At 42.4% G+C, this 25,401-nt stretch overlaps 3 protein-coding genes across 4 annotated transcripts; 2 read left to right on the top strand and 1 right to left on the bottom strand.

Annotated features, from left to right (window-relative positions):
- On the top strand, positions 1-12,054 carry gpr108 (G protein-coupled receptor 108). Of its 2 annotated transcripts, none has more exons than XM_030050468.1 (18): positions 1-20; positions 1,160-1,279; positions 4,050-4,100; positions 4,414-4,502; positions 4,608-4,690; positions 4,818-5,032; positions 5,118-5,180; positions 5,484-5,585; positions 5,666-5,799; positions 6,480-6,555; positions 7,121-7,194; positions 7,294-7,411; positions 7,500-7,630; positions 7,756-7,799; positions 7,907-7,956; positions 8,835-8,918; positions 9,507-9,628; positions 10,330-12,054. In XM_030050468.1, the coding sequence occupies exons 2-18, from the start codon at positions 1,271-1,273 to the stop codon at positions 10,415-10,417; spliced, it is 1,533 nt and encodes a 510-aa protein (XP_029906328.1). In that variant the 5' UTR covers positions 1-20; positions 1,160-1,270; the 3' UTR covers positions 10,418-12,054. The 2 variants fall into 2 exon arrangements, with proteins under 2 accessions (XP_029906328.1, XP_029906320.1); XM_030050460.1 differs by lacking the exon at positions 1-20 and adding an exon at positions 56-663.
- Positions 12,055-13,031: 977 nt separating this feature from the next.
- On the top strand, positions 13,032-19,173 carry soul5l (heme-binding protein soul5, like). The gene is made up of 7 exons (XM_030063081.1): positions 13,032-13,135; positions 14,151-14,210; positions 14,319-14,400; positions 14,502-14,622; positions 14,709-14,848; positions 16,429-16,592; positions 16,823-19,173. Coding segments are annotated over exons 1-7 (1,065 nt in total). The 5' UTR covers positions 13,032-13,133; the 3' UTR covers positions 17,319-19,173.
- Positions 18,618-23,482, bottom strand: LOC115367370 (keratin, type I cytoskeletal 50 kDa-like). Its single transcript, XM_030063067.1, has 7 exons — positions 23,073-23,482; positions 22,813-22,895; positions 22,538-22,694; positions 21,678-21,839; positions 21,460-21,585; positions 20,628-21,354; positions 18,618-20,053 (listed from the first exon to the last, which is right to left on the bottom strand). The coding sequence occupies exons 1-7, from the start codon at positions 23,472-23,474 to the stop codon at positions 19,308-19,310; spliced, it is 2,403 nt and encodes an 800-aa protein (XP_029918927.1). The 5' UTR covers positions 23,475-23,482; the 3' UTR covers positions 18,618-19,307.
- Positions 23,483-25,401: the final 1,919 nt, after the last annotated feature.

Raw genomic sequence — 25,401 nt, 5'->3', positions numbered from 1 at the left:
GACGCGGTCTGGGATGACAGGTACAAGGATGAGACACCTCCTGCCGTAGTAAACAACGTCACTGCTTGACAGGAAAACCACGTAGCGGCTGTTTAATTTCTTCAGAGACATTTTACAGCACAAAGGCGCTGTGGTTTTGTTCTGTAATAGCACCTCGCAACCCGGAATAAACCCGTTGGCAGGTTGTATAGTTGGGGAACTTTTGCACTAGTGCCGTGAGGGCTGTCGTTGTTGTCTTCACCTTGCCCAGTGTGTGTGTGTCTCCTCACACACAACCAGGAAGTGAGGTTTTGCCAGCTATCAGCTAAGCTTACTCTCTGCGTTATGAACGCCCAAAAGAGCAGGAAAACAGCAAAGTCACAGATGTTACCATATAAACGGTTGTAATTCGATAACAACGGAAGCAACTTGGAGAACCGAGACGCCAAGCTCGTGGATTAATAATACGGTTACACGCGAGCTGTCGAGAAAACATTGCTAGCTAATGTTAGCTGGCTTGCTAGCTAACATTTTTTGGTGCTAATAACGTTGGTGAATTCACGCAGTTAGCGAGCAGGTTGGAGAGGGCTGATGGCTATGGCACACCGGAGATATTTGTTTGTGGCTGGGTTTTTACTCCTGCTGGCGGGATGCGATGCGAGGATACATAAACTCACCCTGAAGGTAAGGAGAGCGACAGGAGCTAACGGGACAGCAGCTAACTGTCGGCTGTGGAAATCACCTCTGCGGCGGCTAATGCTCCTACCTGTGCTAGATATGAACATGCGAGATATTAATGTCTTAACAGGCAACGATACCGCTGACACCAAAAATGCCGAATTGTCACTGTGGCAAAACTTTAAATGCCAAATTAATTTGAACCTCTGGTCATATTGACTATTGTATCGCTGTCCAGTTATTTGTCATAAATATTGAGGTATGCAATTTTGTCCATATCTTGCAGCACTACTAGATACACACCTGTCCAAAACAGTGTAGTCATGAAAACTTTACTGCTGGTAACTTCATATATGACATTTTTTTTGAAGTTCATATCAGTGCAGATAGTTATTGTACTGTATAGTTATGTGTTTGTGTTGGTTTCCTTCAGTTTTTTGAGTTCTGCCTGAATAACCAGGTCGACAACACTTACCCATATTTTATTTGCTTTTTCTGGCAGGATGAAACTCGGTTTGTCGTCCACCTCAACACCTTTGGTTTCTATGCCAACGGCACACTGGATGTCAACCTGCTTTCTCTACGCATCCCAGAGCAGTCAAAAGATTCCAGCATGCACCCTGTAAGAAGTGTGTGTGTGTGTGTGTGTGTGTGTGTGTGTGTGTGTGTGTGTGTGTGTGTGTGTGTGTGAGCGCTGAACATTACATTGGTATGATATCATTATCTAGATATGAGCATGCGTGATATATCTTAAAAGGCAATGATATGGGCAATATCCAGTTTAGGGTTATGGTTAGCCCATGACATTGATTGGTCTGTTCTGGTTCCAAAAAAATATTTTTTGAAGTAACTGCATTTTCCACATCCAGTGTGAGCTTATAGTCATATCAAATATTGTATCGCTATCGAGATATTTGCCATATATATTGAAGAATGAAATTTTGTCCATATCGTGCAGCAGTACAGTGTGTGTGTGGGATGGTGTGCGGGGTCTTTCCATGTGCTATGCTTTTTGTGGAATTATGAATTCTCTCCTTTGTTTATTTAGACTCCGTAATTACTCCACAGTTACAGTCTTAAAAGGCTTTACACAATAAACAAAACCTGTCCTTAGGTGAACCCTCACAAAGGGTTAGGAAAAACTCCCAGAAAACCCGATAAGCCAATAGGTTAAAAAAAAAAAAAATACATAATACAAATACATCTTGGGAAGGCCCACAGAAAGAGGATAGCCACTTCCTGGCCGGCCCAAATGGCTGGTGATTGCCAAGTGCCAAAGAGGCGGAAAAATGACTACCAGGTGAACCGAACGCCAAAGCAGGCACAGTCAGTATGCTGCTGATAATAATTCTTTAAATAGTCTTAAAAAGCAGCTACGTATCGTCTTCAGATCTTACCTGCTTCTTACTGTCCAGCCAGCAAGCCAACTGTTATGGCTTCAGCCTTTAGAATGAAAGGCCTCAGCAGCACACCATGACACTGACAGTGCCTTAACACCACTCTAATATGAATAGAGGAAACAGAGTGGGCCAAAAGTAGGGTAAATTAATAAACCCAGTATCAGATCCTGTCATGGAAAAGGGATTTAGCAACCATGAGACAAACAAAACTTACAAAAAACTTTTTTTGATACATATTTTATGATAGAGTTTATGCATGAATTTGGACATCTTTCACAAATTTTAACTACAGAGTAAAAAGATTTAAACACAGTGTTATTTTAGTTGGATACAGACAAATTAACATTTAAATCATATTAAAAGAGGTTAAATCCTATTTGATTTTAAGTAGGTTAAACTCAATAAAATATCCATGAAAGACAAAGTCTTTCTGTATTTCATGTGGGCTGAGACCTGTCGTAAGATGGTTATGAAAATAATCTATGTGCTTACGATACTCAGCTTCCTGGTTTGACAGCAGCGTTCTCCACAGACTTGCTCTTGGGTACCAGTTGTTCAAACAATGTGTTTATTCATTCAATATTGAAGGCATTTTATCACCAAGCTGGTCTCTTCAGTAATAATCATCGTTCAGACAGCTATGTAAATTCCCATTTGTATATTGAGAGCTTTGTTTTTGAGCAGTCAAAGTGCGCAGTAGACACGCTCACGCAAGGAAGTGGTTTAACAGTGTTTTAAATTGTTTCCTGTAGCAGATAAATGATGTCAGGCTAACTGTCTAATTGTGTTTTTCCAGTGGCACTTTTGGCCACGTTGAACTGTGATGGGCTGATTTACATTTCCATGACCATTTTAAGTGTGCCGAGCTGTACCACGCTGCGCACAAGATGGACCATCTCCAGAGTAGGGCCGAAGCCCGCCAGACCCACCCTAAAGAGAAACTGAAGAGCTCTGAAACAGAGCTGCTTACAACCACAAAGACTCTGTAGTGACACCAGCCCTAATCACTTTAGTTAAAGAGAACAGGTTAATCAAAACCAACATTAGAAGGAGACACCTATTTGAAAACAAAAGATAAAACAAGCAGAAATTAGGAATAGGACCAACAGGAGCAGCGGGAGCAATATAAGAGCCTGAATGTAATTTGACATTCACTGGTATAGAATAGAATAGAATAGAATGCCTTTATTGTCACTATACACATGTACAATGAGATTAAGAGCAGCTCCTTTTAGTGCAAACATGTAATAATAAAGAACAAAAAAATGAAAAAGATAGATTTGTTACTAAACAATCAAGCAGGTTTTTCTGTTTACCTTTGGATAATCTGATGGACCATCTAAGGAGTGGGGCCAAAGCATGCTGGAGTTGGTATGGCTGCACTCATCAAAGTTGTACCGTAGTTGATAATATAATCACGTAACGAGTATTTCTTTCCAGTGAATTTCCTCTTGTTGATTTTTTTTTTTTTTTTTTTATAAATAAAACACCTGTATGGGGCACTGGTGGACAAGGGCGGAGAAACTCAACACGCCTAGAGGCCACCGTCTACTTGTGCGACTGTTGACAGTTTTTCATTTAACTTTGGTCATGTCGGCCATGTGGATACTAGTGTGGTCCGGATGCCCAGTATGACCTTTATTTACTTCATTTAAACTGAACCAAAGTTCTCCCTTTAAAAAAAAAAAAAAATCGCCATGAAATGAAGGCACATGACTTCTACTTTCTGGAAAACAGAATATCTTTAACGGTGACCTCATGTTGCCAGAGAGGACTTAAAAATTTCAACCAATAAAATCACAAATCTTTGAATAATTTTGGTCCTCCCTTCAAATATAATTGTGTTTCTCCCCCTAACTGATACACCACACATTTCTACATGTGTGCATAATGTTCCTCTCCAGCATCTTGTTTCTACAGGAACAACATAAAATCAAGGAAATCAATTGTACCTTGTCCTGTGACTCATTGTTCTCCAAACTCTCCACCTAGGTTGGTTTCAGTCTTGCCAAGTCTCGTGTGAGTGGAGTCCTGTCTTTCACAGTAAGTACATCAAATTAAGAATATGTATGTTCTCGCAGATTATGCAGAAGATGCACCAGTCAAATTGAGGGTTATCTAAATTAAGTGGCAGTTGTGCATTGAAGGAACATTAGTATTATATGTCACATAATGTTATCCAATTCCATGAATGTAACTAAGTTGCACATTAGTGACTTCTTGATCTGGGAGGGGTAAATGCTGAGGAATCAGATTATTGGTAAAGAAGAATAGATACAGATATACACGGTCAGTTGAAACCTGAGATTTTCAGTGATTTTGCTGGTTGTGAATGTTTTTTTTTTTTTTCCTGCAGGCAGAGGAGACTGATTCATGCCCGCTTTCTACAATGCCAAACAGCAACGAGCCCATCATCCTTTTTATTCTTGATATTAACAACCTTAGGTATGTATATCTGGGTGCCACTATCAGCAGAGAGTTTTTGTGCACCAACAGCTTGATGCTTGGATTGGCTTTTAACTGTGCATATGTGTGTCTTGGTTTGTGTAGTGTCAATGTGAAATCTTCAGGTGTGCGAGACAACCAGTTGACTGCAAGGCCCAAGACTAATGGGCAGCCTTCTGATGACAAAGGTTGGTGCTACTCATGGCTACAAAATCACACCAGTTTGTCTGTTCTGTGCGTCTAGAGATTTTAGCTCATGACAGTTTTGTTAGAGCCAAGTGACATGAGGCTTACATGGCTATTTGTGTCCTTCAGCTTCAAGGAAGACAAGGGCAAGTCCTGATGATACTGTTGCTCAGCAAGCGGATGATAAAGCACCATCAGATGCTAAAGCACTAGAAAAAGCGCCGGCAAATGAGGACCAAAAACCAGTTGAAAGCTCAAAGGACTCTAAGAGTGATCTTGAGACGACGGGGATTGAGCCAAAAGCAGTAGAAGCTGTGACGAATGTGGAGGAAAATGTATTTCAGGTGTGGTGCATGTGTGGCTGTGTCTCTTTGTGCTTGTGTGTTTATTGAATTACAAAATCAGTTTCTAATCGATACTTTCCTTTAGCTGTCGAAGACCAGCCCGGTGTCTTTAGCTCTGGACAAAGTAAACGGCTCCTACAGCTTCAGCGTGAGTCCACCAATTTTTCAATATTTCTGAAAAACTTGTATGTTTCTGAAGTAATATTTCTGAAAGCTACATGTTTTGAGCCTTGCTGAACAAAACGTAGGAATAACAAGTGCATGCTTGTATGGATGGTGGTGGTGGATGTGGTCCACCACTTCAGTGAAATTGATTTGTCACTCCTCTTAATGACCTCCATTCCAGAGGGGTTTAGGAAAGAGAGAAATCCCTCCTTGTGTGTGATATAAGAGCTTTAAGCTTTACATTTGTTTTACATTAACATGCTTTTGGTCTCTGCCTCTTTTGTAGTTCCACATGGTGTTTGGCAAGCTGGATGAAGGTCTGTACAACCTCAACTTCCACTTCTGTCAAAACTTGATGGTTGAAAAAGACCTGCCCTACTCCTTCAGTGTAAGTGGAGTTTCTTTCTGTGCATAAGTTAAGTACTTACGTGTGGTTTTTATGTGGTAACCTGAATTTGTTCTCTGCAGGTGGAAGTGACAGAGAAGAATCCAGATGGCTACCTGTCTGCAGCAGAAATTCCCCTCTCACGGCTTTACATTTGTATGGCTGGAGTGTTTTTCACCGCTGCCATGGTCTGGGTGTACACACTCATGAAACACAGGTGCGCCCACATACATATACCCAGGCCTGTGTGCTAAGACTGCTGTGGATTCTTTTGGGTTAGGGTTAGAGGTGCACTGAGAGCCTAACCACTTGAGGCTTATAGATTATGTTGTGATTTTGAGTTAATTTTTACTTAGCCATCACTATAATATCATTGTTTGATAAAACAAGAGCTGCTATCCTTTCTTAACTTGGCAGTAATATAAAAGGTAATGAGAAACAGTCCTGCCAAAGCTACAAATGTGAGCACATTGCAAGTAGGCTCAATAATATTTATAATAATTTTTAAGCTGTTTGGCTTTTTTCTGAATAATTGTTATGTATAGTGCAATTCTTCTGTGATTTGGGGAATGTTGGGATACCTTAATGGTCAGTGGACCATAAGAAGTGTTGTGTATCAACAGAGCTGGAGCAATTATTAGGAAGAAATGTTGAGGGAGTCTTTCACATTCCAGACATTTTTTCTTTCCATTCAGGTGGTAAAATACGAAACAAACAAACCTTAGACTGCCTTTATTGCAGTACGATGCTAATTTGTTTATTCATCAAACATTAGTCCCAAAACCAAATTTCGCATGGAACCTTTGAGATCGTGAATGGTCAATATTTCCTGTTGTAAAAGCGGTCAGTGCATTAAACAGATTTGTGTAACATCATTCCTTGTGTTGTTGTTTGCAGGTACAGTGTGTTTAAGATCCACTGGCTGATGGCAGCCTTGGCCTTCACCAAGTCCATCTCTCTGGTCTTCCATAGTGTGAGTACATCAGCATCAAAGGGCCAGCCTGTACTCTGTTCTGTAACCTTTGTTTTTTATTCCCCGTTTTTGCCCTCTCTGTGTTTTTTAATGCCTGGTTTGTAAAACAGATTTTATTGTTTTTTTCTATCCTTTGTCGAGTTTTTATTATTAGATATGTCTGAAGAGTGAGCTGAATGATAAATTTACCATAAAAACACCTTCTCACTTTTTCAGGTGTTTCTTTTCATCTTTTCATGAAGACCTCTATCACAAAAATGTAAACTAGAAATGTGCATTGTCTGAAGAAAATGCATGTGATTGCTTGGTACTTGAAAATTTGTAAAAGCTGTAAAATTGATAGCTGAAGATGTCTGTAGAGTGGATTTAAAATTGCAAGCAGAAATGCAAGGAGTGTCTTGTTCATGCTCCTCGTGAACAAAAAGCTCAGTGCTAATAAATTATGAGACACATCACTTCAACACATTTACAGCTGCAGTGGTCCTATATGAGTGTGCATTTTTTTTTTTTTTTTGAAGGACAACCGCCTTTTTCTAAGTGTAATCCCTCTCTTTGTCTCTCTCAGATCAACTATCACTTCATCAACACTAAGGGCCATCCTATTGAAGGCTGGGCTGTCATGTATTACATCACACACTTGTAAGTGAAGCTGCACAGACACTGGAAGGTTACAGATATTAAAATATTCATTGTTTGCAACATGTTAAATATGGACATACATTCTTGTACTCCTTGTAGGCTGAAGGGTGCCCTGCTGTTCATCACATTGGCACTGATCGGCACCGGCTGGGCGTTTGTTAAATACATCCTGTCTGACAAGGAAAAGAAGATCTTCATGATTGTCATCCCTCTGCAGGTGTTTGTGTGCGTGAGCAAGGAAAGTGTGTGTGATCATGTGCACTCATGGAGTTGTTTTGGTGACCCACAATCCCTTTCTCTTCCAGGTCCTAGCTAACGTTGCCTACATCATCATTGAGTCTACCGAGGAAGGTTCCAGTGAGTACGGCCTCTGGAAAGAGATCCTCTTTCTCGTTGACCTCATCTGCTGCGGAGCCATCCTTTTCCCCGTTGTCTGGTCAGTGTGTGTGTGTGCGCATACACGTGCATATGCCGCACATCAGTGAATAGATTTTAAAGTGCACTTTCATAGTCTAACCGTCAACTGCACACGTCTAGTTTAACAACACTGTATGTTTACAGGTCTATCCGTCACCTTCAAGAGGCCTCCAGCACTGATGGCAAAGGTAAAAAGCTCCCACTCATCAGTCACAACCATTATGTTTGATAGGTTGTAGAGTTTGTGATTGTTTATTTTTTTATTTACTTGTATTTTTGTCCATCTATCTTTCAGCTGCCATGAACCTGGAGAAGCTCAAGCTCTTCCGGCATTACTATGTGATGGTAAAGTAGACGTTTTATCATGCTGAACTTTTCTTCTTTCATTGATGGGCCATCCCGCCATTCATCCACCTGCTTGTTTGAAGCACTGCACTGTGTATCTTATGCAAGACACATCAGGCTCCAATGCAGCAGAGGCAGCACAAACTCAATTGTGTGCTTTTGAAGTGTCTAATATGAACTTTATGGCCGTATTATAACCGTAGGTCAGATGTCATTAACTACATTTGTCCAAGGGCCAGAATTTTCTAAGCAGACAATTTAGGGGCTGGACTCTCAAATAACAGCATTTAATTTTATTTAGGCCTAATGAGCCTATTGTTTAATATTTTCAATTTTCTTCCAAAATTAATATTTTTTTAGACTATATCAGTATGAACAGACTTTTAAAAAATATGGGAAAACCATAATAATTACTAGATACTTTACTAGAAAATGCTCTCAGGAGGCAGTACAAATCTGTTATTCCAGAAATGTAATTGTAGAATGCACTTCTGTTTGGCAGGAAATATCAATCAGCTTTAACTGGTTTTGACGCCATTATACAATGTCCTGATCGGTGGTAAATCTTCCCCATGCTTACATGAAGATACAACACAAGCCTCATTCCATTCCATAAAAGATGATAATTGGCTTCAGGTTGAACGCACATATTTGGGGTCGGTAAATCATTCCTAATAAAATTATTTCCGTCTCAGTTGTGTTTGGTGTTGCTTCAGTACAGGAAAAAAAAAAAGCTAGATACCCAGGCTGCGGGCTTCCACTTGATGATCACACAACACCAGTAGATTAAACACTACATCATTTCAAGCATCCACCTGCTGATATTGTCAACTATGAGTATTTTTTTTTATTGTTGTTTTTTGTGTCCCTTCCAATAGATTGTGTGCTATATCTACTTTACGAGGATCATAGCCATTCTTCTCAAGGTGACCATGCCTTTCCAGTGGCAGTGGTGCTATGAGGTAAGACAACATCAGTGTCACACAGCAACACACACTTTGTATAACTCATTCTCTCCACATCAGTGATCAAAATATCCATCTTTTTCAGCACTCATTGGGCATTATTGAAATTTTCAGTTGTGTATATACACCAGTATTAAGGAAGAACACATTATTAGGTTGAAGTCTTTCGTTTCTTTTCACATTTAAATCAGAGCAGGCTGTCAAGAACCAGAATAAGGCATTAGCATTACTGGACAGAAAATGTCTCCAGCCGCAGAACTTTTTGATGAAATCAAATGTGTGTATCCCATCATCTTTTAGAACAAGTAGTATCTCAGTGAATACATATTGTGTATCTTATGCTGTGCAGGTGGTAGCAGTAATATAAAGTGTGTTTGTATGTTCCTCCATGGATGACCATGGACAACATACTCACCAGCTCCAACCTGTGCATCTCAATGACTTTGTAGATCATTAGTGCTCTGGTTATCTTTGGGAGCAAATTGTGCACATTCACATTCTGCCAGCTACATAAAGTGAGAGTAGCACTGCACCTGTGCTGATAATGCATGTGTCTCATTATCCCACTCCTCTCTGCCTCATCAGTTCCTGGTGGAGGTGTCTACTCTGATCTTTTTCATGTTGACGGGCTACAAGTTCCGACCAGCATCCAATAACCCCTACCTCCAGCTTCCCCAGGACGAGGAGGACGTAGAGATGGATGAAGTGTAAGCATACACACTCTGTAGTTTGTGTCCACTAATGATGCGTGGGTCAGCTCTGTGTGCAGCTTTTTTTAACTTGCCGTAAGTCTGCCCTGCTGCTTGCTAATAGAAGGCCAACATGTTATTTCAAATTTGTGCTGTTTTTTTAGATGCTTTGAAACATGTTTATTTTTACTCTTCTCATGATATTAGCCTGTACGTTGGATCATTAGTAGGCTTACAAAAAGGCTACTCTATACTTTCCTCCTGCTTTTCTTTGGGCCGGTATTGTTGAAACACTGGACAGCTTGTAGGCCAGTTTTGTGTGTTTTACAGAGTAATGATAAGATACTCATTTGATAAAGAATAAAGAGAAAATCCTACAATGAAAATGTGAAATAAGAATTGTTGAAGCTTTGAGTAATGGAAATCGCTTCAAATGTTGTACCTTGATGCCTTATTAATATAATATAGCCTTATTAGCCAACTACTAGGATTTTTCAGCATATTTATACATACTGAAATTTGAAAAAATTATACTTCTCTCTTTATTAACCCTCCCACATCCCCACCTGAAGTTCGCCAACAAGCTTTGTTTAAATCCAGGTGAAACCACACAGCTCCAAAACTTTGAATCACTGTCCACACTTTTGATGTCAAACAAAGCAAAGGAGTTCATCTCATTTAAACTGTCGTTGTTCATCTCCCTCTCTCCTTGGGTCCAGAGTGACTGAGTCAGGTGCACTGGAGGGCATATCGAAGGTCAAGAAGACGTCTAACGGTCGCGAGCGCCAGAAAGAGTCCACTTTGTGAGCGTGTAGCTGCATCTTCTGGGAGGGACCCACTAAACATCCCCGGGCCAGCTGGCATACAGGGGTGCACACGGACCAAGGCTTCCCACCCTAGTGACAGCTTACCTTTGAAACTCTTTAAGTGGTTGCAGTGGTAGTGTCCACTGTCTGGCTATGCAAAAAAGACAAAAAAAAACTACAAAAAAAAAAAACAAAACTTTTTGGACAGATGGCTTATTTCCTGGAACACTCCACCCGGAGACTCAGAAAGGAGAGGGGCTCCTGCCACTTGGATGGATGGGACAATCCAGGATAGAATGAAAGAGAGCTGTCATGTTCTTTATATTTCCCCTTTCTCTCTCTCTCTTCTCTCTCTCTCTCTCTCTCTCTCCAAAGATAATGATCATTTTAGAGAAGACTTGCTTTTGGTGTGTTTATAACGGCTATTTAAACGGTACTTCTGCAAGCTTCTTAGCTGTACCTTTTTTGTGTGTGGTGTGAGTAAATGTGTGTGACATTCGTATGAGAGAGAGAAAACTCATGATTTGAACACAATGGTACCCTTGGAGTGGTCAGACATTAGCCCATTCTCAGGTAACAGGCTAATCACTTTAAATGTGGAATCCAAACAGCAATCCTACAAGTTGCTTCCCCTTCTCACCATTCAGGATTCTACAGCGTCCTGTTGGTCAATATTGATTATTCAGCCTCATTATCACATATCGGTTGCTTTATTTCTTATGTATTTGACTTGTATATTTATTGAAATATACGTTTAAGAGGTTGTATATTTCAATCTATTCTCTTTCATATTGAATATTCTCTATTTCAGTATTACTGTTTTTGTTTGAGAGTAGGGAGTTTCTCCCAGTCGGCATCCTGGACCACTGCTGTAATTTAAAGTTTTGTTGCGGTTGAGGTTTTTCGCCACTCCTGTGAATTCACTTAAGAAATATAAAATTCAGTCCAGATGGTGATGCGTGGACCTCTTGATGTATAGCCACAATTGTGCAGAGCAGTGGAGAAGCCCTTGGCCCTAGTGTGTTCACTGACGAGTTTTTTTGTTTTGTTTTTGTTTTTTTGCCACAGTGTGCCAAGCTGGGCTGAAGAGAAGTGACCTAACTGATCATTTTTGCGTTTGTCTGTTTTCGGTTTTACCTTGTGCAGTTGACGGTTAAGCTTATTTTATTCATTATTGGCAATTTATTGGTTATGAACGGTTAGACGTGTGCAACTAAACGGTGGGGCATTTGTAAATAATTTGAAGAGAAAGACTCTTTATATATGGGCGGGCCACATTACACTTTGATAAGACTTGCATAGAGGCTTTATAAATGCAGGTTCACACTGTACAGACAGGTCCGGTTTTGGTTAGATTTTTCGATTCCTTTTTAGACGAAGGAAAGAGTAAAGCTGAGGTTTCAAGGAAAGACTGCTGAGGTTTAACTACAGACACTCCTCTGTGGGGATGACAGATCTACCCAGGGCTCAGAGACAGAAACGCTGTCTCTGGGCTTTGTGCTCTAGCTGCAAGTGCTGGAGTAAACACAATAAAGCAGTGGACCTAATTGGAGGCAGGCTTGTCAGATTTGTGCTTGCTACAGACGGTTGTATGATGTCTGTGTGAACTGTTAAAATAAAGCTGGTGTTTGGAGAAGATCTGAAGTGAAGCTGTTATTTGTGTGTCCTGAAGCAGTGTCTTTTTTTCCCAGCTGTCATTCACATTGTGTGGTTGCTCCACAGGGTCTCCTCGACATAGGCCCTGGGCAATATAATGATATACATATGACATGATTACATATCTGGGATTTTAGATATCGTAATATGAAAAGGAATTAATGTCTGCTGGTTTAAAGGCTGTATCCCTGTAAAGGGATAACATTTTCTGAACTTAGCCTGTTATGGCTTTTCTAGACCTATTATTTGTTCTACTTGATTGGTCATCATATCTATTATGTGTTCACCCCTGCAATATTGGCACAATATTGAGATATTGAGGTATATGGTCAGTGATTGTAATATTTGATTTTATTGCCCAGGCCTACTTCTACATGTCCCACACTAGACACATCTATTTGCATCTGTAGTATTAGGCTACTGCCTGCCTCCAAGCTGCCTAATCACTTGCTGTTTCAATGCTGACAATAGTTTCATAAGACCCATGCTGTCCAGAGCTCAGACTAGGCCACCTCATGCCTCATACCCCTCCAAGAGACAAAGACTCCATTCTGAGTGAGGTATGAGGTGGTGGCCGCTTGTCTTATAAGCCTACACATGGAAACGAAAGTTTTTCTGCAGAATTCATGTCCCAACAATACCATTTTGCTCTAAAACGCCACAAACAGCAGACCATGAGACCATAGCTACATCAAGAGCCATATTCAATTAGGAGCCCCCTCTCTCTCTCTCTCTCCATTCTTTGACTTCATATGACCCATCCTCCTTTTAGGATCGCAGGTTGGTCCTGATGCTGCATGCCTCACCACAGTTGACGCTTGCTAATGCGGAGCTGTTGCTGAACTTACTAGAATGAGAGATCACATGTAGTTTGGTTGCAGCCTCATGCCACACCCCCTCTTGCGAGTCGCAGACGGATCTGTCTCACTGCAGTCTGCAGTAAATCCACCGGCGCCCATTAGAGTGCACCACACTGCAGTCCTCCCTGCAGCCTCTCCATCCTCTGGCTTCCCTGCGCCCTTCCTGCAGGTGGAAAAGGATTCACACACAGCACCGTGGCGATGTGAGTATACTGTCGTCTGGCAGTAAAAGCTGTAGCTTTTTATGATAATATTACCAAAAAATCCTAGATAGTTTATGATAAATTTATTCATGGTTCATTCAGAGTCTGGTCGACTTTTCTGCGCCGTTATTACAGCCTGCATGGACAGGTAGAGTTGATTCGTGCATTGCTTTTGATCAGTCGTGTGGACGTGAGGGAAATCTTTTTGACCTTTTTTTATTTTCAGCCACCTTAAAATACCACAGCTCCTCTAACAATAAAGCCAATCTGCACAGGCTGCTGTGACATCCATGCAAACAATATGCCACAGCAGCAGCTTATACGTGAAACTGAGCTGGTCTTGGTATTTTGAGACAGGTAAGAGTCTCCCACCTTGGTTTGATCAATCTCGTCCCTAAACGACCTTTATTTTTTCACTAATTGGTTCAAGGGTTGCTTAAAGGACGAAATCGGGTAATAGGCTGATGAAAGGGAGGCATGCCCCTCATTATAGGCCAATCAATAGGACGGACTGGGCTATTGAACGCTGCTTCATATGACCTCAAAATGTCTTTGCTATTGAAAAGGTAGAGCATGATGATGCAGCAGAATCCCTCTCTCCTCCCGCGTCGCTCCAAACAGGAGAGGATAATGTGTCCCGCTCCTTCTCTGCAGTGCAAACCACTTGGATGCACCATTCATTTGCACATACACACACGTGACCTTTAAATATCTAAATCCTTTTCTTCTGACTCGTGCGTGTTAGTCGTGTATAAAAGGACTGCAGTCTTTACTAGAAATAATGGCTGAGGAACTACATCATGCATCAGTCCAGTTTTATCTGCATTGTTCTGGACGCTGATGACGTATTGATGCGATTTTAAGGTTTTATTCCTGATCATTTATTTATTTAATTATTTTGCTTGGCTCTATACCCTTTATATTTGTTTATAGGCCTTTGGTATGTTTTTTTCCCCACCAAGCTTAAATTAAAACGTGTGTGTGTGTGTGTGTGTGTGTGTGTGTCCACTCTCAGGGCACTCATCTCAGTCTTGGCGGTGTTGGCTCTGGTGATTTCTGCTGAAGCCAGCGTAGGGTAAGTTGATTTTCTTCTTTGAGAGTCAACAGTTTCAAACAGGGAGAATGAAAGTGCAGGATATAGAGAGAGCAATGCGAAGTAATTTCACCGTTGCTTTTGTCACAGACCAAGCACCAACAGCAGCTTTTGCACTGAGTCAAAGGAGTGTCTGGAATACGAACTGGTCTGCAAAACAGATGAGTATGAGGTGAGTGGATTCCACCGAGCTACCACCAAAAAAACATACTCACTCATCAAATTTCTTTCAAATCTCTCACACCATCATCTTTTCTCCCTCTGTATGTCCAGGTGCGACACTACAGCCCGACTCGCTGGGTGTCAACAGACGCTGAAGCCTATTTTATGGGAGTAGGTGCTGCCATGGCTTTCAGGAGACTCTTCCAGTACATCACTGGAGCCAATGAAGCAGGTGAGGACAGGATAGGAAAGGAAATTCAGCATCAGTCAAGCAAATTTGTTTTGTGTGGTATTGTATGTGTGCATGTCTTTTGGCAGGAATCCAGATGGACATGACTGCCCCTGTCCTAGTCAAGATCCCCGAGGAGACCAGGATGTGGGAGCCAGCTATCTACACCCTCAACTTCCCACTCCCTGCAGCCTATCAGGACAAGCCGCCTGCACCCACCAATGACAAGGTGAGTCCGGTCTGTCAGCCAATCGGAGGACAGATTAGGATATTTCGAAATCATAGGGAGAAATGAGGAGACAAAAAGGTGTTGAGTTGAGGTTGGTGAACTGCTGTCACAACATCAAACATTTTGACATTGTATGGCAATTTGATAGTGGATTTTTGCTTTAAAATCAAAAGAGGGTATTGATCGATGTACATGGTGCATCGTGCAGCTGGCTCCACTGCTGTGCATTCAGCAGTTTAGAAATCAAGATAGTGCCTACTCATGCAGGTATCAGTGCTGCTGCGCTCTCTCTGTTTCACTCCTTCAGGATCTACACTCTGTGCATCCATTCAATCTGATTTACTTTCATCTTATTCAGATCACTTCGTCCACATTGTTGAGCTATCCACACAAAGTCTTTGTCTCCCCATAACTGGATATCAGTACTGTTTTATGGCTTTCTTAGTATGCGCAATCCAAAGTCTGATAGGGCTTTTAAATTATTTCAGTCAGCATAAATAGAGCACATTTCTACTTTTCCTTTCCTAAAACTTTTCCTTTATATGATCCAAGTCATCATATTTAAAGAAAATCTCTCAAAGCATTATTTGAATTGAAGCACAGTTCAGGTTGTGTCAGATAATAAGATTCTCAGTTCAAAACACATCATACACTGGAGGGAAGTTTGCTAACCAATATCTCTGGCAGGCCAGTGAGCAGAGCAGTACAGTAATACAGTCATGAGAAGATAAAGGCATGGGTCAGTTTGGTTGCATCCTGAACTGACAGATAATATCTAACTCTTGGTGTTTTTCAAGATGGAAGTAGGAAGTTCTTGTAAGCTTGTCAAAGTGTTTTTTAGAACTCAGGTCTGAGCCACAAGTAACCCCTAGACTTGTAGTTGCTGGCTTGATTTATAAGGCAAGATTACTTGGATGACTTAAGATTTTCTTTCTTTTCACATCACAGCCTATTAAAGGTATCTCAGTTTTATTTAAGAGGGCGACCCAGGCACTGCAATTATCAGGACATGCTGCAACCTTCTGTGGTCAAAATATGTTGGCTTTTTTAAATGATTTAGCCACTAGAATAAAGGCTTCTTAATATTTCCTTCCTCCTTGTCACATTCGCTGATATTTGGAGTGCATGGATCTCTCTGTTTTCCCCCTGTCCAAGAGCACCCAGCACATTCTTGATCTCAGTTTGATCATACAGAGCAATCAGCCATCTTTTTCTGTGTATCAGTTTGATCTTCATCTAGTTTGAAGTAGTTTTCGCTCATCCATGTCATGAAACTGGTCAGACAGCTTGGTTAGAAATCTCAGGCAGTGTGGGTCATCTGGCCTAAAGGAAACATATAACTGGGTGTCATCTGCATAACTGTGGAAACTGGTCGTGTATTTTCAGATGGTGTCACCAAGTGGCAGCATGTACAATGAGAACAGTGAGGAGCAAGTACAGAAACCTGTGGGACACTATAAAATATATCTTATTTTTCAGTGTAGGTGCTGTGCTACATAGTCCACTGGACCTTTGTGATATTGTGATGTAGGAACTGTCTATTTGTGAGTGCTAATGCTGCATCCCTCTCTCCTGCACAGCTGTATTTCACAGAGATGCCCGACATGAATGTTTATGTGAGGAGCTACGGAGGCTGGATGCTGTCAGTCACCTCCAGGCTGCATGCCCACCTGCTGACTAAAGAACTAGAGAGAGTACGGGCTTCCTACAACCACACCTACCACTATGGAGTTGGCTATGACAGGTATATACACACACACACACCCACATACACACCCTTTGGTGCATGTGACATTTGGAGAGACACAGTAAAGGCCCAGAGGGAAGGGCTTGGCAAACCACAAACTATTTTTTACTTCTGATTAAATCAAAGTAATTACAGATTAGATATGCACACATATGACTGCACAAGTCACACATAAAAGTGTATTTCTCTTTCTTTCTGTGTGTGTGTGTGTGTGTGTGTGTGTGTAGTCCCCTGAAGCTGCTGAACAGGCACAACGAGGTGTGGTATGTGGCTGAGGGGGAGCCCGTTTGCACAGACCCACAAGAACCCACCCCTGCGCATACACCCACACCCACACACACTCTGACTGACTCTCCCACAGACACGCCATCTGACTCTCCCCCTCACACACTCTCTGATTCACCCTCACTGACACCGTCCAACCTGTCCTCATACACGCCGTCCAACTCTTCCTCACAAGCGCCATCCAACCCACCCTCTCTCTCTCCGTCTCACACCCCCACTAGCGTCTCATCCCACTTACCGCCCAAAGCCACATTCAGCAATCCCCCAACCTCCACCCAGATTCCAGCGGACCCGACAACCAATTCCTCCAATCCCGTGCCGGCGAGCCCCTCCCTGGCCCCCGACGCTGACTCTGCCCTCTGGAACAACACAGCGAACAGCACTCTGGATACACAGACTGACAGCAATCCCATGGTTGAGCCTGCTAACACTCATTAGCAAACTGTCACCTTTGTTTTACCCATCCATTCCAGGTATATCAGAATGGAGTGTAAATGAGGAAGGATACAGAGAGAGAGGCGTGAGATGAACATGAGTGAATGTGTGTGACATCAAGAAAGAAAGAGTAAGTGAGATCAAGATGCTCCTCTCCTCCCTGTGTGTGTGTGTGTGTGTGTGTGTGTGTGCATGTGCGACCTGGTGTCTCCCACCCCAGCCTTGCTTCTCTATTCATGTGTATTACACCCTCTCTCCCTTGTGGCACTTAGTGTTTAACTACATGTTCTATCACAGCTAGGCACCTGCAGCTCATAGTATCAGCAAACACATAAAATATGATGGCTTTCCATTTTGTCATTCTAAAGGTACAGTTATGTCATAGAATTAAGTAAGATATGTGTTAGATAGGATTTAGCATTGTTGTGTTAATGATCTCATCCAGCTAACTTTGAAGACAGGGAGAGACCCCACCTTACCCCCTTCAACATCAGTCTAACCCTAAAACTACAGGAGCATCCCACTGGGTGTGCCCAGCTCCAGCGACTATTAGAAATGGAAGTCTGTACTTAGTTGACTAGCAAAGCGTATGTTGTACTGTAATACTGTAACCACAGTTTTATATCAGGAGACTGTCTTTATTCTCTTGCTGTGTAAAGTTAAACCATGTTAATGGAGTTAGTTTCTGTATTTAGTGACTATTTTAACCTGTCTCCCTCAGTAGTTCTCTCCTTCGTTTGCTCCCTGCTGTTCAGTTCTTCAGGTTATGTATTGGCCTCTGCTATCTGTTCGGCCTCATGTTGTTTATTTCATGTGTGGCAACATAATGGCAAATATGTATCATTAGGTTAGTGTTTACATTCATTGGGATCATTGGTGCAGGCCTAATCTTAAGTTGACATTAATATGGCCCTATAAAATTTGTGTTTCCCCAAATTTCATTTTTCCCATTATCAATTCTCCCTTCCTAAATCAATCCACATTTTTAAAACAATATTTACGCTCAAAAGTGCCTGGAATAATATGATCCATTGTCTTTTTATGTATTATTTATTTATCAAGTAATCACAAATATTGTGTGGTCTATACAGCTCAAAGCTGTTTTTTGTTAAACTTGAAATTGATTTGCATATCTTTTAATCACAATGGGCCAAACCCACTAAACAGCCAATGCTAAAGGCGGACTAGAAATGTTGATGTGGAAATGTGAATCAAGTATTTAGAAGGGTTGAATTTTCTTTTTCACTGTTTCAACTTAGTCCAAAACAATTCAGACATCTCAATGACAACACAACTCAACTCTTTTTTATTTTTTGGCTTTATTTTAGACAACTGTAAGACAGCTGTGCACAGTGTCAAACACATAAACTGATTAACCATTCTTTCACCCAAATATCAAATACTTAAAATATTTTCCCTACACCTCTCAGTTCCATGTTATTTCATATTAACCTACATTACATAACATAAAACACTGGGCCCTAAATTGCTTCTCAATCATAACCTTAATAACCTTAAAAAAAAAAAAAACCTTAACCTTGTCTAGAGTTAATGTTTAATCTAAGGCTATATTCATACCAAGAAAGACAATCCAAAAAAAGTTTCCTTATTTTCTCTTTGTGTGGTGGAGGTCTTCAAGCACCTTTCTAAACCATGACGTGGCTTTTGACAAGGTGACTCAGAATCCGGTCCAGATGTCCACAGCACATATGGTAGGATTGCCCCAAAGATCCCAAAGAACCATGCCTGATTAACCACTGCTACAACAGTTAGATCAGTTAATACTATAGATTCTCTATCTGTGTGTCTCTGAGCTCCATGTTCTGAGGAAGGTGCAATAAAATACCATAACAAACTCTTGTTGGGTTCATTGTGTTATTGGTGACTTTGGATTACATAAAACAAACAAAAATTATCTCTGTGGAAGCATTTTCTCAATGTGATATCCCCTTTTAACATGTTACATTCTTAACTTTATCTCTAGTAGTTTTTTCATGCTTCCTCCCCCACCACCATTATGCCTCCACCTGATATCACGGCACCTCCTGATGAAAAGGCGCAAAACTCAGAGCTGTTTGGCTGCACTGCCATGGATCCATCTGATGACACAATGACAACACCCTCTTCATTCTCCATGACTTCAGCAGGCAGCATGCCCTCCTCTGATGACGCCAAGTCTTCCCCTGATAACATTATTCCTTGACCTGATACGCTGACCCCACCAGACATCATGGACCCTCCAGCTGACATCACACCACCGCTCAGCATGACACCTTCTGACATCATGGATTCAGAGCTCAACACAGAGCCACCACGCTCTGACATGGAAACCTCCACCGTCTCTCCACCTGCCATTGTCATTTCTACACCTCCTGACGACATCATTGCATCACCTTGCACCACAGCACCATCAGAGCCAGAGGACATGGAGCTAAATTCAGTGCTGCCATACTGCATTGACATGGAAATTCCCTCTACCTCTTCACCTGAAATTGTAACACCCTCTGATGAAATCATAGAGGCACCCTCATCAAGCACCACGGAACCACCAGCTGTAATTCCCCCTTCTGATGACACTGTAACTTCCCCATCACTAGTGGAGGAGCCATCCTCCGTCATGTCTCCAACAGCAACTGTTGCAACTGAGCTGCTCGACTCTGTAATCGTCACGCTTCCTTCCATCACACCTCCTCCGGTGGACACTCCCACATATTCTGCTGATGGTATCATGGCTGCTCCTGACAGAGAACAATCAGGCAGTGATTATCCATTCATAACCTCATGCTGTACATATCCATAATCAGGCTGTCAGTCAACTAAAATATTTAGCAAAGATTAGTCTAATCCATGAAGAAACATCCTCATTCTACCGGCAGTCATGAATGTTACTGCGTAACTTTTTACATTGCACTTGCACATTGCAGTTACCTTGAATCAATGCTTCTGTGACTTTTGTTTTATACTAAACAAGGATGATGATGCTCAAGATTTGTGATTCATTACTTACCCTTATGGCTCTGAATGATGAAGCAAGTAAGGGAACCATGTATTTCAATCTGGTTTGGTTTTTAGACTACTCTCAGCTCAATGAACCATTTTGCTATAACATGAAAATGAACCATGCTTTAATTTGGATTCTAGAAAACCCAATAACCCCAGAAAGAAGCACACAGTATATTATATTGTGGTAGAGCCTCCATCAGACTTTGCACCTCCAGATTACAAGATTACAGCTGCACCTGACAGTATTATGGCTGTTGCATCAGAGCAGGAGGGGAATGTGGTGCTGTTTGTTACCTGCTTCCATCTTACCTCCTGTGCTTGATATGTTTGCAGTCAGCGTGGCTGATGTCGGCACAGGTGTATCAGCTGCACTGACGACACTGGTTGTGGTGACTGTCTTGCTGACAACCGTGTGCGTATCACTGGTCATCACTGAGCCTTCTGATGCCACTGCTACATCAGCTGCTACGGCTGCAGAAATGGCACCAGCAGGGTCACCAGAGCCACTGATGGTGGTGACTGTCTTCTCGGTTTTGATGAGTGTGGATCTTGACCCTGGTAGAGTTACGGCACTTCCTGATGACAATGTTGTTCCTTCACCACCGGAGCTGAGAGCTGAAGAAGAGCTGGTGAAAGAGCGGGATGTAATCGTGGCACGCGCAGCACTATCTCCTGACATCACTGCAGCTCCTCCTGCCACTGTGCTTGCCTGACTTGTGTGAGTGAATGTGGTCTTGTTGGATGTCATCACTGTCGGGGCCGCTTCTCTTCTCCAGGAGCCTGTAGCTCCTGACAGTGTGACTGTGCCCGTTGCCACTGTGCCTGCTGCCTCTAGCAGCTGCCTGTAGGTGCTGATCTCCACCTCAAGACGGCTCTTGATGTCCAACAAGAGCTGGTACTCCTGGCTCTGTTGTGTGATACCTTCATGGACAGAGGATAATTCTCCCTCCAGTCCAGCCACCAGGCGGCTCATGCTCAGGAGGCGTTGCTGGTACTGGGTTTCCACTTCTGCAAGCCTTGCCTTCAGATTTTCATTCTGGAGAAAAAGATGCAGCATGCAGAGAGTGGGGGGAGTAAATATCTATATTGATAAACTCGTGTAAAAGCATGTCAGAGTGCATGTATTTATGGTGCAGCTCACGCCCATGAGGAGAGCTTCCATCTCCATCTGTGCAACAAGCAAGTGTTTACGTCCTGCAGTCACTTCTTGTCTGTCACTGGCCACTGTCTCAGTTAACTTGGTTTCTTCTGCCTGCTTCATCTCCACCTGAGACACCCAAACACCCAAATACTCAGTCTTTATCATAACTCTGGCATATATACATTATGTTTAAGTGTGTACATATGATTTTACCTGACCTGTTTCATGTACCAGGCCTCAGCCTGCCGCCTGTTGTGTTCAATGAGAGCCTCATATTCTGCTCTGATGTCAGCCATAACCTGAGACAGGTTGATGCTCTCGGCTGCCTGCACGTTCACATCGATGTTATAGCCCAGATTTTCTCGTACAGATAATAGCTCCTGTTGATGCAGTGGAATTAGGGGGAGGTGGGATCGAGGGAAAGTGATGGAAAACAAATCCACAAGGATTAATTTGATGCCTTGAAACAAGTTACATCAAAAAACAGAACAAAAATAAAGGAAAGCGTACAGATCAAGCAGGCATTCAAAGGCAGACTACATGAAGTAGTGACAATCTTGTGAGAGAGAGAGAGAGAGAGAGAGAGAGAGAGAGAGAGAGAGAGAGAGAGAGGATATGTGTGTGAGAGAGATCAAAGCAGTATTGATGGTACAAAGCAGAAGTTTTCAAGGAAGTAGGTCTCCCTCCTTCCAGGCTTTCCAGGGGAGGTTTGAGGTTGAAAAAAATATGTTTATATAAGATTCAGAATAAAATGACCTTTTATTGGGGAGACAATGTTGTATACTGTAGCCTAAATGACCTAAAGAGATATTTACTCTACTGTCCCAATAGTCTGACAAACTCTACATACCTCTGGAGTCACACCTTTTTCTCTAAGCTATTTGCGTGCAGTTTAGTTTATCTTAGAAAGTGCTGAAAGTCTGGGCGATCACATACCTAAATGGTCCCATAGGCATCAAAGCAAAGAGGAGGGCCACATTTTAACATAAAACCCCAGAAAAGGATAATGAGTAATGAAAAGGTCTGTCTGTATCTCCAGAAAGAATGCGCAAATAATCAGAGAGCTGTGGTTTGGAACCTGTTGGTGATTTTTCTTCATCATCATGTACTCGTTTGTGAGGGCCTGCAGGTTCTGCATCGTCGCCTGATTGGCCAGTTCGTAGTCTGTCTGCAGAGCCCGGAGCCTGGCGATGTCTCCCTCCAGCGTCTGGCGCATGGACACCTCTGTTTCCCACCTGCAGCCACACCAACAGCGCTCATTCTGTCAAACAGCCCAGCTGCAAATGGCTGAGTATTTCTGGTTAAAGTGTCTTTCTATATACTTTGTAGATAATCAAGATCCAGGCCACATACCTAAGTTTGAAGTCGTCCGCTGCCAGCTTGGCGTTGTCAATATCCACACATGTGAGTGTGTGTTGATTGATGACAGCCTGTAGCTGTAAGGGCAAAAAACGCTTATTCTGTGTATTGATCTTGTGTGTTTGTGTGGTGTTTATTCGTCGGTTTATTGGGGAAGGCTTTAAAAAGTAACTTCTGCGGTTTCTGTAACGTATTAAAAAGTAACGGTAGCAGGGGATGGGGAGAATTTGCTTAAGTAGAAAAACGGACTGTACCTGCTCCCTGAGCAGTTTGATCTCAGAATCAAACTTGGTCAGGTCGTGAGGGACGATCTTGTTCAAAGTGAGGCTCCTCAGCTTCTCTTCCAGTTGCCGGTTGGTGGCCTCCAGCATATGCACCTGCTTCACGTAGGCCGCCAGACGGTCGTTCAAGGAGCGCATCTCCACTTTCTCTTCCGCCATGCAGAGAGGCGCGTCTCCGCACTCCGCGGCACCAAAAGCCTGGGCACCACCAGCCAGCCCGACCCCAATCCCCATCCCGCTACCGAGGGAGGTCGACGCCGCGAGCCCTGTCTTTAAGAATCCCCCGCAAGAGGAGGCGGAGGAGGAGGCCACTCTGCGGCCCCCCATCCCCAAGAAGGAGCTGTCTGAGAACTGCTGTCTAGTGATCAGAGTCATAACTGTTATCACAACTGCCTGGCTGACCGAGAAGAGAAGGTTTTCTGATCCCTGTGGCCACTGCTGCTGTGAGGAGACCTGTCCCTGCCCCGTCTGCTCAGTGGTGTGCAGTGAGCTGGTCTTATATAGGGGGGGTCGCTTGGTTTCCACGCCTTTACTGAGCTTTCTTTACCACCGCCCCACACATACACACATGCACCAAATACACACTCACGTGCGCGCAAATCACACAGACACACATCGCCCCGGGCCTTTGTTCCACCTCTTCACCGGGACGGTAAAGTACATTACTGAAGGAAAGGGATCAGTAAGATTATATAACATTACATCGCAGTAAGAGGGACACTGAATTTAATTTTTGTTCTGCAGCCTAGCTGTAAATTCAATTGATTTGGGTGAGATACCACTAAAGAAACCAATTTCTGCACACAATGTGCTGTGTAGCCCTTATAAAACATTAAGATAAGAAATATCCATGTCAGCAAGTCATTTGACTGAGTTTTATTTTTCATGAGAATGAAAAAAGTTAGCCAGCAGTGTGAGACAGCCTGATTTAATTTGTTTCCAAAGCAAATTTTCTTTCAGTAAGTATTTCTGAGGTGGTCTGCCCTATTCTTTCCTGCTGGATCTGCAAAATTCTTGAAACAAGTGACTCGACTACACTGCAAAGTGAAGTTCGCCCACCATCTTACAACTTTACAAAAAAGAATTAGACTGAATGCAGTGCTGTGTATCATGTTGAACAGTGTGATCGAAATCCATCCAAGTGGATTCCAATGCTATAAAATGAAGCTGTAGAAAGATGAAGGTGGGATAAAGAGATGGGGATGTTAAAACATGTTTAAAGAGAAGGAGTTCATGCCTCGCTCTCACCTGTTGCCCAAGGCAACACATAGAACAAAGTGCACAGCAAAGCAGGATGGGAAGGAGAAAGAGGCTTGGATGCGTGGGAAGACCGTGTTGGCAGAAAAACTGTTAATGCTGTGCCACCGAGCTTTTGCTTGTGACATTTTAGTCAACTGATAAAGGTTAAAGTGGGAACATGCCAATCCCTTTTTTTTTTTGTTATGGATTAATCTGTCAGGAAAATGCCAATCCCCGCCCTTAAACCCCTCTGCCAGTGGGCTTACTTGTTAATGTGCAGCAGTCTTATATTTTATATCTGCACCTTGCAGGCTTCAACCTGTTTGCTGTCCTATAGCACATACAAGAACATTATGTAACAACATAAATCTCAACACAACCACCAGTGACAGGGTCATGATAGACGTCCGTGTATATGTATTTATGCTAGTGGTTAGTATTTCATTGCTGAAATTATGAAACGTTCCCAAGATGTAACTTGTCAGTGTGAGGAACAGGTTGGGTGGGTGGTGGAGGACACCATGAGAAAAGAGACAACTGTGCAAGGTAGGGAGGTGGAGGCATCAGCAGAGAGAGAGAGAGAGAGAGAGAGAGAGAGAGAGAGAGAGAGAGAGAGAGCAAACTCAGTCAGTCACATTTAATCCAGTCTGTCATTTCACACTTGAAAGCTGGTTTAAAACACACCTATTTTATTTTGCCTACTGTACCATGAGGGCCACAACCCATTTACTTCTTAATTTTAGCATGGCATGAATACCTTAGCATGGCGTGAGCAGTTGCTTACCCATGCCATGCCTCAATTCATTATCAATATACAAAACTTGCTTAATTGGCATTTGATGCTCATACAGCCACAACCCACAATGTCTCATCAAACGGTACATTTTCACCGTGATATCATATAGTGAAAGAAGCTTCGACCTCATGACCACGCTGTAGTGATCCTTCTCTGACAACCACAGATGTATTTACAGATCTTTGAGCCACTCCAAAAAACAAACTTCATTTTGTACTCTTCTATTGACAGAACACTGCATCATATGGGTATGGCTATTTTTCATTT

This window comes from Myripristis murdjan, chromosome 1 (assembly GCF_902150065.1).
Source record: "Myripristis murdjan chromosome 1, fMyrMur1.1, whole genome shotgun sequence".
Taxonomy (NCBI): Eukaryota; Metazoa; Chordata; class Actinopteri; order Holocentriformes; family Holocentridae; genus Myripristis; species Myripristis murdjan.
Note: the sequence above shows the minus strand (reverse complement) of the source record. Positions and strands in the feature narration are given on the sequence as shown.